The sequence below is a fragment of the Danio aesculapii genome, chromosome 17 (genome assembly GCF_903798145.1).
Source record: "Danio aesculapii chromosome 17, fDanAes4.1, whole genome shotgun sequence".
In the NCBI taxonomy this organism is placed as follows: domain Eukaryota; kingdom Metazoa; phylum Chordata; class Actinopteri; order Cypriniformes; family Danionidae; genus Danio; species Danio aesculapii.
In genome coordinates this window covers 46,665,296-46,684,090 of record NC_079451.1, presented here as the reverse complement: position 1 = coordinate 46,684,090, position 18,795 = coordinate 46,665,296, and the positions used below count along the sequence as shown (strand labels likewise).

General features: G+C 35.3%; 1 protein-coding gene across 1 annotated transcript; it reads left to right on the top strand.

Annotated features, from left to right (window-relative positions):
* The first annotated feature begins 3,382 nt into the window (after positions 1 to 3,382).
* Positions 3,383 to 18,598, top strand: coq8ab (coenzyme Q8A, genome duplicate b). Its single transcript, XM_056476496.1, has 15 exons — positions 3,383 to 3,616; positions 5,384 to 5,506; positions 5,595 to 5,813; positions 6,345 to 6,411; positions 7,661 to 7,735; positions 7,815 to 7,940; positions 9,870 to 9,955; positions 11,738 to 11,878; positions 11,964 to 12,045; positions 12,121 to 12,214; positions 15,259 to 15,400; positions 15,990 to 16,097; positions 16,175 to 16,240; positions 16,345 to 16,431; positions 18,174 to 18,598. Exons 2-15 carry the CDS (start codon positions 5,399 to 5,401, stop codon positions 18,510 to 18,512), a joined length of 1,740 nt encoding a protein of 579 aa, XP_056332471.1. The 5' UTR covers positions 3,383 to 3,616; positions 5,384 to 5,398; the 3' UTR covers positions 18,513 to 18,598.
* Positions 18,599 to 18,795: the final 197 nt, after the last annotated feature.

Genomic DNA, 18,795 nt, shown 5'->3' with positions numbered 1-18,795 from the left:
TTTACTAAGATAAAATATGATCATGCCTTGATTTTTAATGATTTTATTAGAACAGTAAGGTCTGACTTTGCTTGGACAAAAGTATTAACAGAAATATTGCACTGTATAAAATATAAAGTCATGGTGCAGTGGGAAAAGAATTAATATTGTGTATGACTCCATCATGAGCTTGGAGGACTGCATCCATACATCTCTGCAATGACTCAAATCACTTATTAATAAAGTCATCTGGAATGGCAAAGAAGCGTTCTTGCAGGACTCCCAGAGTTCATGAAGACTCTTTGGATTCATCTTCAATGCCTCCTCCTTCATCTTACCCCAGACATGCTCAATAATGTTCATGTCTGGTGACTGGTCTGGCCAATCCTGGAGCACCTTGTCCTTCTTTGCTTTCAGGAACTTTGATGTGGAGGCTGAAGTATAAGAAGGAGCGCTATCCTGCTGAAGAATTTGCCCTCTCCTGTGGTTTGTAATGAAATAAGCAGCACAAATGTCTTGATACCTCAGGCTGTTGATGTTGCCATCCACTCTGCAGATCTCTTGCACGCCCCCATACTGAATGTAACTCCAAACCATGATTTTTCCTTCACCAAACTTGACTGATTTCTTTAAGAATCTTGGGTCCATGTGGCTTCCAGTAGGTCTTCTGCAGTATTTGTGAGGATTGGGATGCAATTCAACAGATGATTCATGGTAAAAATCTACCTTCTGCCAAATATTTTCCAAATAATCAACTAGAAATCAAGTTATTATTTGTTGCTCCTACAACTGGGATTGACGACAAGACTTTTGTCATGTGTACATTTTTAAATATTATATACATAAATAGCTAATTCCTAAAACAGAGTCTTGTGCAATAATGAGGATGTTTTTCTGATCATTTTGTTACTGGTGTTATTGTTTAATCTCATGTTGTAAATTGTTCAATTCATTCGGGGTCATCAATTGAAAAAATTCAGTCTTAGCAACATAAACAACATATTTTTGTCTACCAGACATAGTTTGGGCTCACAACACAACTGGCACAAAAAGTTTAGCATTTTTACAATTCAAGTATTTCATTCATTTATTTTCTTTTCGGCTTAGTCCAATTTTTATTCAGGGGTCGCCACTGCAGAATGAACCACCAACTTATAAAGCACATGTTTTACGAAGTGGATTCCCTTCCAGCTGCAACCCATCAATGGGAAACATCCATACACTGTCATTCACACACATACACTACGAATAACTTAACTTACCCAATTCACCTATAGCGCATCTTTTGGACTGTAGGGGAAACCTGGAGCACCGGAGGAAACACACACGAACACGGGGAGAACATGCAAACTCCACACAGAAATGTCAACTGACCCAGTCGAGGCTCGAAACAGCGAACTTCTTGCTGTGATGCAATCGTGCTACCCACTGCGGCACCGTGACGCCCCATTAAAGTATTTATATAAAACATTGTTTTCACATTTACTTTTTAATATAATACAGAACCAAATAAATAGATAAATAATTTAACAAAGTTGCATTACCCGATTAAATTATGTCTACATTAGTTGAGAAGAAAAAAAGATCTTTCCATCAAGCACAGTCTGGTATTTATACCATTTCATTTCAATTCAAATGTGAGACGATCATTTACACTGTAAAAAATAAATGAAATCCTGGTTGCCTTAAATTTTTAAGATGAAATAAATTAACCATTGAGACCATTGACCTTATACTATTTTAAATTGTCTTAAAAGAGCTTGCGTAACTTATAAAATTAAGTTAGAACATAAGTGACAATAACCTAAAAACATGCTGTCAGGGCTAATTGATCATATATTTTTTACAGTGTACGAAACCATAAAACATTCACGAGTATTCTGGATTTGACTAAAAAAATAACATTAATATCTTGATCTAAATCAGATTTTATCTAATTTTTCTACCAATATGAATTTATAATTTTGCCAGACCAATTATAAAATTAAAATATTGACAAATAAACCTTTTTTTCCCCTAACATATTTAAAACCCAAAATAAATATATCTAACAGTTACAGAAAAAGAATAACTATCAAACTATCTTTTCAATATGAAACATAACCACTGCAACTGATGATCAACAGTAAACGTAAAAATTGCCCCTCTTTCCAACAGGGAAAACCGCCAACAATGAAGAATGCATGATTATGCTGTCATAGCTTTGCAATCAAATAAAATCCATAATAATGGAAGTCAATGGGGCAAAAACAGCCAACAACATAACCCAAGGGTAGTCAATTGCCCAGAGTGTCTTGTTGAGGTTTTGAAAATCAAAGTATTTCCCCAAAATATCAAAATAATATCAATAAAGTGTCGAAATAAGATTTGTCACCAAAACACTCCATTTGCTGAAACACAGAGACAGTTGTGGCCAAATGAATCCTCAAAATTACCCCAGAGAGGATGAAAACATCCCCAACAACACACAAGAGTTAAAAGTGAAAAAGTTTGGCTGATTTGAAACCAAATGTCTAATGAATGTCAAACTAACTTTACCGTTGTGGTTAACTTTGTACATTCGTTTCAGAATAATCACAAACTCTATCCATCTATCTATCACCAAATAAATATTATCTATCTATCTATCTATCTATCTATCTATCTATCTATCTATCTATCTATCTATCTATCTATCTATCACCAAATATTATATTTCTATCGTTTTATCTATCCATCCATCCATCCATCTTTAACATATGTCTAGGTTACATTATTCCCAACATAGAAAACCACCAACAATCTTGAATGCAAGATTATATGGTCTCATGGCTTTGCAGTCGAAAAATGTCATTATAATAGAAGTCAATAGGCCAAAAACAGCCACCAACATAAACAAAGGGTAACTGTTAGTAAATTTACCCAGAGTTTATTGCTGAATTTTTGAAAATCAAAGCATTTTCCCAAAATATCAATATAATTTCAAGTGTTGAAATAAGGTTAATCAAAAAACACACCATTTGCTGAAACACAGAGACCCCAGAGTGGATGAAAACATCCCCAACAGCACTTAAGAGTTAAAAGTGACAAAGTTGGACTGGTTTGAAACCAAGTATCTAATGAATGTCAAACTAACTTTACCGTCGATGTTAACTTTGTACGTTCATTTCATAATATTCAAAAAACGGACTGTTTTTGTACGTTACTGCTAAATAGCTAACGTAACGACACCGGAAGTCTCGCATATTCAAATTCCAAAATGCGCGTCCGTTAATAAGGTGAACAGAAAGAAAATTATTGGAATAAAGTAAACCTGAAACATTATCTCACCTGTAGATGGCAGAAAACACAAGCATATGTGTGGATTGGTGTGAATGAATCCGCGCTGTTCGTTGCGCGAGCGCCGCCTGGGGGAGGAAGCGGAAGTGCTTCGTAAATCAACAATTGGCTGCTGCTGCTGGAGGAAACGAGCGGTTTGTTTGCTGTTTGTCTGTTAGTTTGTGTTTAGTCCACGCGCCACGTCTGCTTGCTGAATTTTCAGATCATATGTTTTTGCATGTCATCATTTGTTGGGCCAGCTTGTGGAAACTTTATGGAGTTTAAACACAGATTGCCGTTTCATTCACGAAGACTTCAGTAAACGGCACTGAGGACTGCTGTGAGTATATTAGAGTTTATTCATTTGAAAACATCTATCTATCTATCTATCTATCTATCTATCTATCTATCTATCTATCTATCTATCTATCTATCTATCTATCTATCTATCTGTCTGTCTGTCTGTCTGTCTGTCTGTCTGTCTGTCTGTCTGTCTGTCTGTCTGTCTGTCTGTCTGTCTGTCTGTCTGTCTGTCTTGTCTGTTCTCTATCTATCTGTCTGTCTGTTATCTATCTATCTATCTATCTATCTATCTATCTATCTATCTATCTATCTATCTATCTATCTATCTATCTATCTATCTATCTATCTATCTATCTGTCTGTCTTGTCTGTTCTCTATCTGTCTGTCTGTTATCTATCTATCTATATCTATCTATCTATCTATCTATCTATCTATCTATCTATCTATCTATCTATCTATCTATCTATCTATCTATCTATCTATCTATCTATCTATCTATTTACCTTTCTATCTATCTATCTATCTATCTATCTGTCTGTCTGTCTGTCTGTCTGTCTGTCTGTCTGTCTGTCTGTCTGTCTGTCTGTCTGCCTGTCTTGTCTGTTGTCTATCTATCTATCTATCTATCTATCTATCTATCTATCTGCCTGCCTGTCTGTCTGTCTGTCTGTCTGTCTTGTCTGTTCTCTATCTATCTGTCTGTCTGTTGTCTATCTATCTATCTATCTATCTATCTATCTATCTATCTATCTATCTATCTATCTATCTATCTATCTATCTATCTATCTATCTATCTATCTATCTGTCTGTCTTGTCTGTTCTCTATCTGTCTGTCTGTTGTCTATCTATCTATCTCTATCTATCTATCTATCTATCTATCTATCTATCTATCTATCTATCTATCTATCTATCTATCTATCTATCTATCTATCTATTTACCTTTCTACCTATCTATCTATCTATCTATCTATCTATCTATCTATCTATCTATCTATCTATCTATCTATCTGTCTGTCTGTCTGTCTGTCTGTCTGTCTGTCTGTCTGCCTGTCTTGTCTGTTATCTATCTATCTATCTATCTATCTATCTATCTATCTATCTATCTATCTATCTATCTATCTATCTATCTATCTATCTATCTGTCTGTCTGTCTGTCTGTCTGTCTGTCTGTCTGTCTGTCTGTCTGTCTGTCTGTCTGTCTGTCTGTCTGTCTGCCTGTCTTGTCTGTTGTCTATCTATCTATCTATCTATCTGTCTGTCTGTCTGTCTGTCTGTCTGTCTGTTTGTCTGTATGTCTGTCTGTCAGATTACCAAAACTAAACCGTTTTAAGTGATTTTGAAATAATTTGTCCTTTTAGAGTCTTCCTGATAATATAATTATTATAAACAAATTTATTGCAACACCTAATAACAAAATATCCAATAAACAAACAAATTATATATCAGTTAGATTAACAACTATAACAGTTTCACCATGATTTTAAAATAATTTGTTTTTGTGTCTTTCATAATTATTATAAACTAATATATCTAATAATAATAATCTAATAAACATATTTAAAAAAAACTACTAACAGAAAATTATATATCCATTAGATTAATACCGTTTCTCAGTATAAGTAGTATTGTTTACATTTGTTTTAAATAGAATTTTTATTGTTTTAGTTTATTTATATTTTTTGTTCATTATTTTTGAACATAAATAGTTTAATTTATTTTATTATTTATCATAAATAGATAAATGTTATTTTCTAATACTTTTGTATTTCAGCAAGTACATTTCAGTCTGGGTCTGCTTTTACAGGTCTAAAAGGTGAAAATGGCTGCTGATATGTTATTGGTGAGGGGAATCAACCGATTTAGAAAAATTAGATTTGGAGGAGGTCAAAAACAAGTCAGTTTTCTCACATCTCACCTGAGAGGACAGGTAAAACTGACCAAACCTCTTTTTCCATGATTTTAAGTCAACATTTCCATTTCCAAATATTTAGTTTGTCTTGCATGTTCTGTTTCAGGTCAGCTGCGGTCTCCAAACTGCCCCCAGTTTTAGTGGCGTTATGGGTGTTTTTGGGAGGGACCGATGTTTGTGGAGGCTGTTTGGAAAGATTCGTCCAACCCAACAGCACATCTACAGTCAGATCTGTTTCTTCCACCAGGATCACAGTTATCACAGCGCATTGAAAAGTGAAGGGGTCAAAGTGGTTAAAGCAGATTCCAGAAAACACAACCAAAAGGTACAGCACACTACTGTTGCCAAAAATAGCTAAATATTTATACTGAAACATTTATTAAAATAATACAATCTTGCTTTTGGTTAGTATCGATACAGGCTTTTCTCTCTCACACTTTGTTCTTCTCACCACCAGGGAGATGAATAAATAATGATAACATTGCGATTTTAACACATTTGTTTTAATTAGATGAGATTGCACTCATTTATTTTTATTTTATTGTAATATATTGCCTTCTGCACTTGAGGAATGCTAATGTACCAAGTATAAGCATTATACAGGCTAGTTATTTTTGACTTAATTTGCATACTTTTAATATTGCGGAATTTGTTCCCCCATCGACAATGTTATTGAATAATAGTATTTTTCAGGGTATCGCATCAAAGGTGGAAATTTCTGTATCGTTACAATACTACAGCACACCAAACTGTTACAAGTTCCTGTTGGCTACACTCAAAAAATTATTTGAGACTATTGAACTTGACTTACAAAATCTTATGAAATAATCTGTATTTCATTTTGTCATTTTCTCAGCTAAGTGAAAGTGCAAGAGAGAGAAAAATGCCAGTCACAAGGCTTGGAAGATTGGTGAACTTTGGAGGTGAGATGACACTATTATTGTGCACTTATTTAGCCTTTTTTGTGTATTACAGTTTATGTTATGTGTCTGTTTGTAAATGTAAAAGGTCTGCAAAATTTCAAAAGTAACTCTGAACTGCCCAGTCTTACTTCATGCAAATGTAGGCCAATGTAGGTTTTTAACAAATATGCCAGTCTAATCTATAATTATTGGTTCTCTGAAGAATTTCTACTTTGACTCGCAACCCCTATAGTTGTAGCTGAGACTGAGTAGAGATTCTTTGTTTTGTCAACTTGTTGAAAGTACTTTGGATGGACTTAAAAATATATGAGGATATTGCTTAAAAGTTAAAGGTGTCTAACGCATTCTGTAACTGTTAGACCAGTTAAAACAAACTGGGCCATCTGACCAATCAGAACAGAACAGGGTCACCTAAATAATTAAAGTAGAATAGAGCCATCTGTCCAATTATAGCAGAGTAGGGTCAACAGACCAATTGAAATAGAATAGAGCACTCTAACCAATTAGAGCAGAAAAAGGTCAACAGATTAATCGAAATAGAGTACTCTGATCTACCAGAATACCGTAGAGGCTAGAGCCATCTGACCAATTAGAGTAAAGTAGGGTAAACAGACCAATCGGAGTAGAGAAGAGCCATTCGACCAATTAGAGTATAGTAGAGCCGTCTGACCAATTAGAGCAGAGTAGGGTCAACAGACCAATCGGAGTAGAGAAGAGCCATTAGAGCGGAGTCATCTGATTAAACAGAGCAAAGCATCTGGCCAATCAGAGTAGAGTCATTTGACCAGTCATAGCAGAGTAGGGTCAAAATACCAATTAGAGTACAGCCCTCTGGCCAATTAGAGCACAGCAAGGTCAAAAGACCTATTGGAGTAGAGCCATCTGGCCAATGTGAGTTGAATAAATCTATCTGACCAATTAGAGCAGAGTAGGGTCAAACAGACCAGTTAGAGCAGGGAAGAGCCAATTAAAGCAGAATAATGCCATCTAGCCGATTGGATTAGGGTCATGTGTCCAATCAGAGCAGAGTAGGCTCTCAGAAAGTCGGGGTTTAGACAGACCGAATCACTGAACTAACCTTTTCAGAGCTAAAGCTGTAGTGGATATTCTGTAAAAATAAAAGTGTTTTTGACTTTGGCTTGATTAAAAGATTATGAATGCATGACTATTATTTCATAAAACACCTTTTATTATATTGTTAAATGCTTTGGCAAACAAACAGATGCATGATGTGTCATTATTGCCCCAGGATTAGCTGTTGGCCTGGGCATTGGAGCCATTGCTGAAGTGGCCAAGAAGAGTTTTGCATCTCGGGATAATTCAGGTGAGAACACATGCTTGGTTCAATAGTGTTGCTGAGATTTACAGTTTGGCTTAGTTGATTCTCATATTCTCTTTGACAGGACAGAAAAAAGCCATTCTCGACTCAAGCCCGTTCATATCAGAAGCCAATGCTGAAAGGATTGTTCGGACGCTGTGCAAAGTGAGAGGAGCCGCTCTTAAACTGGGACAGATGCTTAGCATTCAGGGTGAGAGACCACGACTCTGATCAAGCAAAATTAACCAAAAAAAAGAGAAACTGATTATTTCTAATCAGCTTGCATATTAAATTGATCAGAAGATATTTGTATATTTTGTTGGAATGTAGAAGTTTAAATTCCATCAGACAAATTTTTTATAAGGAGAGCACTTTGATGGAAATTTTAAAAAGGTACCACCAGGAAGCGTTTTACATTTTTTATGAAAAATAGAACTGAAAAACCATATTTAACTTTGAATTTTTTTTTGTAAATTTTATCTATTTATATTTTATATATTTGTCTAAGTAATTTATTTATTTTTTTAATATAATACGAATTTGTTTTTATCATGTAATAGTTTAATGTATATCCATTTGGCCACGAAATAGCCATAAGTTGCTGATGTGGCAATGAATATGTAATATATAAATCAGAAGATATTTGTCGCAAACAATTTGTTTTAAATAAAGACTGTTCTGTAGAACTTTCAGTAAAAAATACTTTTGCTGTTTGTTCAAACTAATTATTTAAAATAAAAATTTATTATGTTAAATCCATTAAAAAAAAAACCAATCCATTTGTAAAAACAATTACGTTAACTTAATCGATAAAGGAATTGTGTGGAACCCAGCATTTTTTAGTGTTCTGTTAATCCAAAGAATCATGAAATTGTAATAACATTTTCAATTATTTTAACATTTTTAGTCAACATTTAGCTCATTTAGCCATTTTTAATTAACAAAATACATTTTTATTATTAATTATAGAAATTTTAGTACTTAAATATATTTGATTTCATTTTCCAAGACAACATTACATTACTAAATGTAATTTTGTTTTTATTATGTTTAATTTTATGTTATTATCTTATTATGTTTAACTAATCTAATAATTTAAATGACAGACAACATCCTAGCTTTATAGGTGACCCATTCATGTAAATTTAATTTGTTATTACTTATTTTATCGTAGATAATATTAACTTAACTACTTGAGATAACATCCAGAAATATGGTGGATTATCTTAAGGCTTTCAATACAGGCTCATTTTACACACACAGTTGGTGCTGATGATTACAGCATGATGTCAAACACTTATTATTTACTGTTGGTTTTCTTCCGTTTGGTCTCTACTCTTAACCCTGACCTGTCTGCAATGTAGGGTTTAGGGTGAAGGATGTGACAAACATCATGGTAAATTTTACAGCCCTTCATCTAGATATGGTCTTTACATTCACTTTGTGTCTTTCTACTTTCATTCATTTATTTTCTTTTCGGCTTAGTCCCTTTATTAATCAGGGGTCGCCACAGCGGAATGAACCGGCAACTTATCCAGCATATGTTTTATACAGCGGATGCCCTTCCAGCCGCAACCTGCATATTTGATTTAATTCAGTCAGGAAGGCTCTCAAAGTATCCATACACTCTTGCATTCACACTCGTACACTATGGACAATTTAGCTTATTCAATTCACCTATAGCGCATGTCTTTGGACTTGTGGGGTAAACCGGAGCACCCTGAGGAAACCCACGCGAACATGGGGAGAACATGCAAACTCCACACAGAAATGCCAACTGACCCAGCTGAGGCTCGAACCAGCAACCTTCTTGCTGTGAGGCGATTGTGCTACCCACTGTGCCACCATGATGCCCGTCTTTCCACTTGTTAAACAGAAATTAGATCTTGACAGGAGGCTGACAAGATCACATTAAGCCTGTGTTCAAAAGCTGTGGTCTTTCCAAAGGGTAATAATGTGATAAATGTCGTGTCATTGAAGTGAACGGCTTGGCTAGCTGGAGTATGTCACAACCTAATTAAAAAAACCAGCTGACCACAATAGCGTTTATAGTGCTTCATACCGTTCGTGCTGCTCAAGTCATCGATATATTCAGATGCTGAAGTGAGTTCACACTAATTCTGGAGTTTTCTGTCTGCAGACGATGCTTTTATAAACCCTCAGCTTGCCAAGATCTTCGAGCGGGTTCGACAGAGCGCCGACTTCATGCCTGCCAAGCAAACGATGGTATAGTCTCAAATGTGAGAGTTGAAAACACAAACAGACAGATTTGACTTCTTAGTCTTCGTTTAATATCTGTAATTTTTTTATATGAAATAATTTATTTGAAGCATCATAAACATTTATATTATCATTTAATATCTGTAAAAAGGGGAATTATTTATTTGAAGCATCTTAAATTTAATAATATATTTCATTTGTGCTAAGCTATTTTGTGCTATCAACATGTTAATTTGTTAGTAAAACATTAGCAACATATTAATGTTAGTCAGAATGCTAATTCAAGTTAGAAGCATGTGCTAGTATCATTTAAAATGATGCTAACACACTTAAGCTAAAAACATGTTAGCAAGCATGCTAATTCGTACTATTAACATGTTAGTTTGTTAGAAAAACATTAACAACATATTAATGTTAGTCAGCATGCTAATTCATGTTAGAAGCATGCTAGTATCGTTTTAAATTATGCTAACATAAGGTAAAACATGTTAATTCATGCTATCAATAAAACTTGCTAGAAACATGTTAGCAATATGCGAACTGATGCAAAAACATGCTAGGAACATATTAATGCCAATTTATGTTGGAAGCATGCTAGTATTGTTTTAAATCATGCTAACACACTTAAGCTAAAAACATGTAACCAAACATGCTGATTCCTGCTACCATTGTAACTTACTAGAAACATGTCCGCGACATGTGAATTCATGCAAAAACATGCTAGCAACATATTCATCTTAACAACATGCAGTTCATGTTAGAACCATGCTAGTATCATGCTAAGTGATGTTAACAAACTTACCAAGCTAAAAATAAGTTAGCAAACATTAATTCATGCTACCATTATAACTTTCATGAAACATGTTAGCAACATGTGGATTCATGCTGATACATGATAGCAACTTGTGAATTAATTCTATCAACATGTTAATTATCTTAGCATCACGTTAATTAGAGCTAATATTATGCTAGCCTTGTTAGGAGCATGCTTATTAGTGCTAGAAACATAGTAGTTCATGCTACAGACAGTAGTTCATGTTAACAAACCTTTAGATTCAAGCTAACACATGCTAGCAACTTGTGAATTAATTCTAGCAACATGTTAATCAGGTTAGCATCATGTTAATTAGTGCTAATAATGTGCTAGCGTTGTTGAAGAAATGCTTATTCATGCTAGAAACAATAGTTCATGTTAGAAACACCTTAATTTCAGTTCATGCTAGAAACATGCTAACAAACAAGTGATTTCATGCTAAAACATGCTAGCAACTTGTGAGTTAATTCTATCAACATGCTGATCAAGTTAGCAGCATGTTATTATTATGCTATGCATGTTAATCATGTTAGCATCACATTAATTAGTGCAAATAATATACTAGCCTTGTTAGCATGCTTATTCGTGTTAGAAACAGTAGCTTATGCTATAAACGTTAATTATAGTTCATGTTAGAAAGATCATAGTTTATGCTAGAAACATGCTAACAAACAAGTAAATTAATGCTAAAACATGCTAGCAACTTGTGAATTAATTCTATCAACATGTTAATCACGTTAGCAACATTTTCATGTTAGTCATTTCAGCAACATTTTGTTTAGAAGCATGCTAAAACATGTTAGCAAACATGTTAATTCATGCTCAACATGTTAGCAACTTGTGAATGAATTCTATCAATATATTATTCATATTAGCAGCAATTTAATGCTAATATTACGTTTCAGACCATTTTATTTTAGCCTTTTTATTAAGATCACACAAGTCAGAAGGTCTTCGTTTCCATAATTTCCCAGAAAATGGTTGTCAGTGATCTGGGTCCAAACTGGAAGGATCATCTGGAGTATTTCGAGGAGCGTCCGTTTGCAGCTGCATCCATCGGACAGGTTCATCTCGCTCGCATGAAGGACGGCAGAGAAGTGGCCATGAAAATCCAGGTACCAGAACTGCTTGTGTTTATCTCTTATGTGTCTTTAGCTTTTAATAACCTGTCTTGAACATCATTTTCATCTTCATCATCAGTATCCAGGAGTGGCGAAGAGCATCAGCAGTGACCTCAACAACCTGCTGACTCTCCTCAACATCAGCCATGCTCTGCCTGAAGGTCTGAGTCCTGTTTTAGCAGAGTTGATTAGTTTTTGTAAAGCTGTGCTGTGACTGTGGATCTGATGTACTGCAGGTCTGTTTCCTGAGCATCTGATTGAGGTCATGAGCAGAGAACTGGCCCTCGAGTGTGATTATATTCGGGAGGCCAAATGTGCCAAAAAATTCCAGTGAGTTTTTGAAGAACTTGTTGTGAAGGGTGGATATTGATCGGATCAGTTAATATTTGTTAACTGGCTGATGCTGTGTTCATTCCAGATGTGGCATGCGTGAATAGATCACACTATTCCTGCATTAATAGACAATTGAACAATTTGAGGTTACTCGCTTGATTCGTTCATCAAATTCACTTCACAATAAACGCAGATTCGCATCATGGGCGGAGCTTATATATATAGCTATATGGCTAACATGGATTTTATTTAGAGAAAAGCTGTTTATGTGCTTTAGGAAGGGTGAAAAACAGCATAGGTTCATTCAGCGCTGTGTCTGAGTCCACTACATTCTTTCAACGGTGCTTCAGACTGAGCCGAGCCCAGTTTGATGAACTGTTGTCCGGTGTTGGCAAGAGTATTTCCCCTCAGGACATCAACAACAGGCACTGTCTATAATCACTACCCTACAAGAGTAAGCTCCTGATCGGTTAAAGCGGCGTGAATGTCTGCTGAGGTTCAGATTTTCCAACTCGAGTGATTCACACATCAAACACGAACAACGTTTAACTCGCGCCGCTTCACGCAAATCACGTCATTCACGTCGCTTCATTCGGGCGTATCACGCCTCAGGATGTCTATTTGCGCCTTTGCATTGATTTAACATGTAAATCATTCGCACTTGATGCTTCCACTGCGTCTGGTGTGAACGCAGCATTAGATGTGACTAGATCTGAAGTTTAGGCTTCTGATAGATGTTATTTTGTTAATATTTTAAATTGGCTATTTTTGACATTTAATGCATTAGGTTTATTTTACAACGTCTATTTAACTCAATTTTTCTTTATTTTTTCATATGTAATTTTTTTTTTTTTGCCAAATTTACATTAAATTTATTTTATTTGAGCTATTTTTCATCATCTTAGTCATTTAAATGCTTCCGATTTTTTTCAGTTCCCAAAGCAACAATTTTGATTTAATATTTTTTTCCTAACATTTTATTTTATTTGAGCTTTTTCATTTAAATAAAACAAATTTCTCATTTACATTTCTCTTTAATTAAATTTAGTTTCGTGTTTTATTTTGTATATTATGGCTCGATAATATTTTGACTTTTTTTACTTAACAAATCTAGTTTTGATACTTCTTGGTACTAGTTTATTTTATTTTAGTTCATTATCAGGGAACAGTTCTATTTTTATTTATTTATTTGAATTCTTTTTCAGTTTTAGAGTAATGTTAGTACTCAAAATTCCCTCAGTCTCAATGAAAATTTTCTAGTTATGATTTAAATATATCAAAATATGAATTGTATTTAAGTAAAAATTCTGCCATGAAACTCTATTGGCCCGTTTTCACTGACTGGTACAGTACGGTACGGTACGGGTCACCTTTATCAGGCTTGCGTTTCCACTGCTTAAAGGGTACCAAGAGTACCTTTTTGGTGGGCAAGGTGTACGACAGAAAGTTTCAGTCGACGTCATTTTCGCTCAAGCAAATGTCAAAGTAAAGCTGTACGGGTCATATGAGAAGCACTTCTCACAAAACATATGCTTTATACACATAAATACTGTATAAATGTTCATTACTAACCTTTCTATGAACATGATTATAACTGCAGATCAATGATGTGCGAATTAGCCTACTGTAACGTCTGTAATTATATAAAATAAATAAATAAATGCAACATATATGAACACATACAGACCCTCAAGCAGGTCGCACACCAGAAGCGCCGCGACACGGCGCGCACATGACAGTTAAAAGTATCACACACCAGACGCGCACATTTGCATGATATTTAACATGAAACTAATCAGATGGCGCTCTGTGGCGCGGCAGGAATATGTACAGTGTCCTGAGTCGTGGCTGGGTGCCGCCGACTTGTTGCACCGGTGCGTGTACCCTGATAGAAACCTATGTTTAAAATTCTGAAATGTATGGCGCTGCGTGGTTTCTGGTGTGGATCCCCCTTTACAGTCTCCAATATGTTACCAATTTCAGAAAAACTACACACAGCATACATTTAGTCCTTATTTGGGTTCAAAAACAACACGCAACAAATAGCCACAGTCAGCTTCATCAGCACATGTAGCCTCTGTTGGAAAGTAATTCCATCAGTCTGAGTTCATAATGGTCCAAAAGGTGATGATAAACATGGCAGTTTGTTCATGATTCAGGTTGCTGAAACAGTGTGCTCCTTTGTTTTGTCAGGCTTTTCCTTTGTTTTTTCGTCTTTTTCACCCTTTGCAAAAGGTGACCAAAAAGTGGTATGGTACGGTTCTTTGACAGTGAAAACGGCCATAAAAGTGTACCGAACCATACCGTACCACTCAGTGGAAACGGACCATTTGTACGCGCAGGCTGATGTATGTTCACCTAATCTGCTCCTGTGTCATTAACTACATGGCGTAGAAGATTGGTTGCTGTCACCTCGGCATCCAATGAGAATGCTCCTCATCAGTATAAATGCTCTGCATCATTTTACGCTGTTAGGCTGTGGCGCGTTTTCAGACACCCTCCTCCACCTCAAGTCAACCTGTATTTAGATATGCTACAGGGCTTGCAGAGCTTGCAGCAGCAGCATGTTATATTCTCAGATGGCATGTCTGTGTATATACTGGCAGTAGCAGGTCTCGGTACTTTCTCTGCCATAATAAACAAAGCAGCAGCAGCGTAGCAGATCTATACCCCCAAGACCAAATACATCAACACTGCCATATACATATTCATTACCATACTAAATGGAGTGTTCATGACAGAATTTTAATACTTCAACTTATTTTATTTTAGATAAATAACAATGCAACATTTTAGATTTTTAATTTTCATCAACTCCTTATTAATTTTTTTTTATTTTTTAACTCTTCATAGAAATTCTGATCTGTGTTTACTGTATCTGAATCACAGACTACATTAACTTCATAATTGCTATTTTGGATTATGAATACACATAGTATAATAAGTTTGAAGTACATCTTGTCCTATTTAGTTTTTCTGGAACATTCTGTAACACAATCTGACACAAATCTAACAATCTGTCTTCAACTCACTCATACCAGGCAGCTACTGAAGGGTCATCCGTTTTTCTCAGTGCCGAATGTTGTGGATGAATTGAGCAGTAAACACGTCCTCACCACAGAGCTGGTGTCCGGTTTCCCTCTGGATAAAGCTGAAGATCTGCCACAGGAGCTTAGGAATGAGGTGAAGAACTCATACGTACCTACCAACATAGTGTTAAATGGATAGATTCAGTCAATATTTTACTCCATTACTGTTTTATAAGGTATAAAATACATCTCTGATGTCCCTAGAGTGTGTATGTAAAGTTTCATCTTAAAATACACCACAAATAATGTTTTATTAACTCTCTGAAACAGCCCTTTTAGGCATTGATCCAAATTGTGCGGTTTTGGTGACTGTTGCTTTAAATTTAAATGAGATTGTGCTCTTTTCAGAAGAGGGCGGAGCTACAAATGTCTATGTGTCAGCATAGTGGCAGTTTTAAAAGTTTCTATGCTAATGGGGCAGGGCTTTCGTCCTCTGATGAAGCGTACAAATTTAGAAGAAATCTGAAAACCTGTAACCATTGACTTGCTTAGTATGGAAGTCAATGGTTATAGGTTTTCAACATTTTTGAAAATATCTTCTTTTGTTTTCAACAAAATAATCAAAGGTTTGAAATGAGTACATGATGACAGAATTGTAATTTTTGTGTGAACTACCCTATTTTACGTAATATTCATTAAAAAGATTGTTTTCTCAGTTATGACATTCATATTTGATCTTTCAGATTTGTGAGCAGATCCTGATCCTGTGTTTGCGTGAGCTTTTTGAGTTTCGATATATGCAGACGGATCCAAACTGGTCCAATTTCTTCTTCGATCCTCAAACACACAAGGTATTTCTCACTATTTGTTTGGACTCTTTTCATAATCATTGCTGTTGCAGTAAATATTGCTTGCTTTTCGTATGCAGGTCGCGCTGTTGGACTTTGGAGCCACGAGAGGCTTTGATGCAAGTTTTACAGATACATATATTGAGGTAAATATGACTTTATATATATATATATATATATATATAAAGTCTGCACACTTTTGAATTATTTTAATATCTAAATGTCTTGAAATGGTTTTGTTTTTGATCAGATTATTAAGGCTGCTGCAGACAGGAACAGAGAGGGAGTTTTACAACGCTCGATTGATATGAAATTTCTGACCGGATACGAGTCAAAGGTACAACAATCCACAAGTCTGCTGATGAAACGCCACAATGCTTCAGTCAAACATTTATTTAATAAAAAGTACAATAAAAATGTAAAAACTGCAGAGCATTTAGAGCTCTTTTTTATCAGGAAATACCAACTGGTCTTGTATTTGTTGGGATTAAAAATCAGGGTTATTAAGTGGAAGGGAAGGACTCAGTTAAGTTTACATGATTTTGTAAATTGGTTTCCACTTTAATGAAAATATATTAAACAAACTCGATTAATGTAACCATTTTGAAGAATGTTCATGTTTGATATGGAAAACAAACTCCTGAGGACACGTCGGGTAAATCTTCAAAGGGAAATGTGTACTTTATAACCTTATTCACATCACCCTGGCTATGCTGTTTCACTTTCTTAACAATAAAATGAAAACATGATATATTAAACTGCCTATTTTCATTTTAATATTAGCAACTTAACTGACACCAAAAATGTTGAGGTGTCATGTAGCTGCATATTTATATGATCTTCATCCATATTTATAACAAAACAGAGCCGATAACATTACTGCCTCCCTTTAATTTTCACTGAAAATACGAAACACCGTCTCTTTTGCTGAATATCAGTTTTAATAATCAATAATGGCCATTATAAAAGTATAACGTACAATAGGTTTATACAATATAGGAAATAAAGGCAAGCAATCAGTCAATATGCAAAATCAGTGTACATGGTTATATTAATATATTAACCTAACTTATCTTTGCGCTCAGCCAAAACACGTTACCTCAGAACAAGTAATAGATTCAAAAGAGCAAAGTTGGAGAATATGTCGTTAGATAAAGACAACACGATGAATTAAATATCACATTTAACAAATATAGTGAGATTAGATCAAGTGGTAGATCCTTGATGAACAGTATGACGTGCACAGCTCTCATATGGGTATGTGCTCAAAGCACACTGCAGTGCTGTCTTTGTTTTAGACCGTTTAACCCGCCCAATGCCATTTTAGCCAATTATATTTCAGCACCCTGGATTGCCTTGTTGGAAAACTGCATATTTCAGTCAGGAAGGCTCTCAAAGCATGTGGCCATGACCAAATTGCGACCTCCGTTGGACAAGAGCAGACTCTAAAATGAGACGCAGATTCATTTTCATCAAATTTCAGGTGATGGTTGGGACAAAAACTTAAATATGAAAATATTCCTTGTCGCGTGCAGTTGCATTTATTTAAAACATGATTTAAATCAGCCTTAAATCAGCATTTAGTCTTGATAGTCAGACTCTCTCCTGTTAGTCCCCAATCTGGCAACCTGCACTTGTGTGTGTTTTGAACCAGGAAAGCAATACCTAGTTCAACCACTGGGTGTCAATATTACATACTGCACCTTTAAGGGGGCTAATAATATTACAATTAAAAACTCCTTTTATTCTAGCCGAAATAAAACAAATAAGACTTTCTCCAGAAGAAAAAATATTATAGGAAATACTGTGAAAAATTCCTTGCTCTGTTAAATATCATTTGTGAAATATTTGAAAAAGAAACAAAAATCACAGGATGGCTAATAATTTAGCTGCATATCTCCATAATTTAATTAGATTATTTGTTCAAGTGTTGCTGTTAATTTAGTCAAATACTTTGTTCATTCAGTTAAGCATTGTTTTTAGAAATTACATTTTTTAATTGTAGAAATGACATTCTCAGGTCTAAATGCCACAGTTTCTTAGTATAATCTGTATATTTTGACTCTTTCTTGTTTTCAGTCAATGGAGAATGCTCACGTGGATGCGGTGATGATCCTCGGAGAAGCATTTTCATCAGACGAGCCGTTTGATTTTGGATCTCAGAGTACGACTGAACGGATCCACCGTCTGATTCCCGTGATGCTGAAGGAGCGCCTGACTCCACCGCCTGAGGAAACCTACTCCCTGCACCGCAAAATGGGAGGATCCTTCCTCATTTGCTCCCGTCTGAAGGCCCAGATCTGCTGCAAGAACATGTTTCAGGAGGCCTACGCCAAATACTGGAGAGAGAGACAAGGAAAACGCTCAATCAGCAGCGTAGAAGAATCCAAAACTATCAAAGACATAACGCTGAAATGATGATTATGCACTTTGTTTGACCTTTTCCTCTCTGTTTACTGCATCATTGGGTGCTGATGAATTTCTATATACTTCAATAATGTCATTTAAGATACACCTATAAAGAGAATGTGAAGCTGTTCACTCAAAAATGAAAATGTACTTGCCATTTAGTCTTCCCCAAGCTTCTTCTGTTGAACACAAAAGAAGTTATTTTGAAAAATGTTTGAAACCTGTAACCATTGACATCCATAGTAGGAAAAACTAATTCTATGCAAGTCAGTTTTCAACATTTTTCTAAATA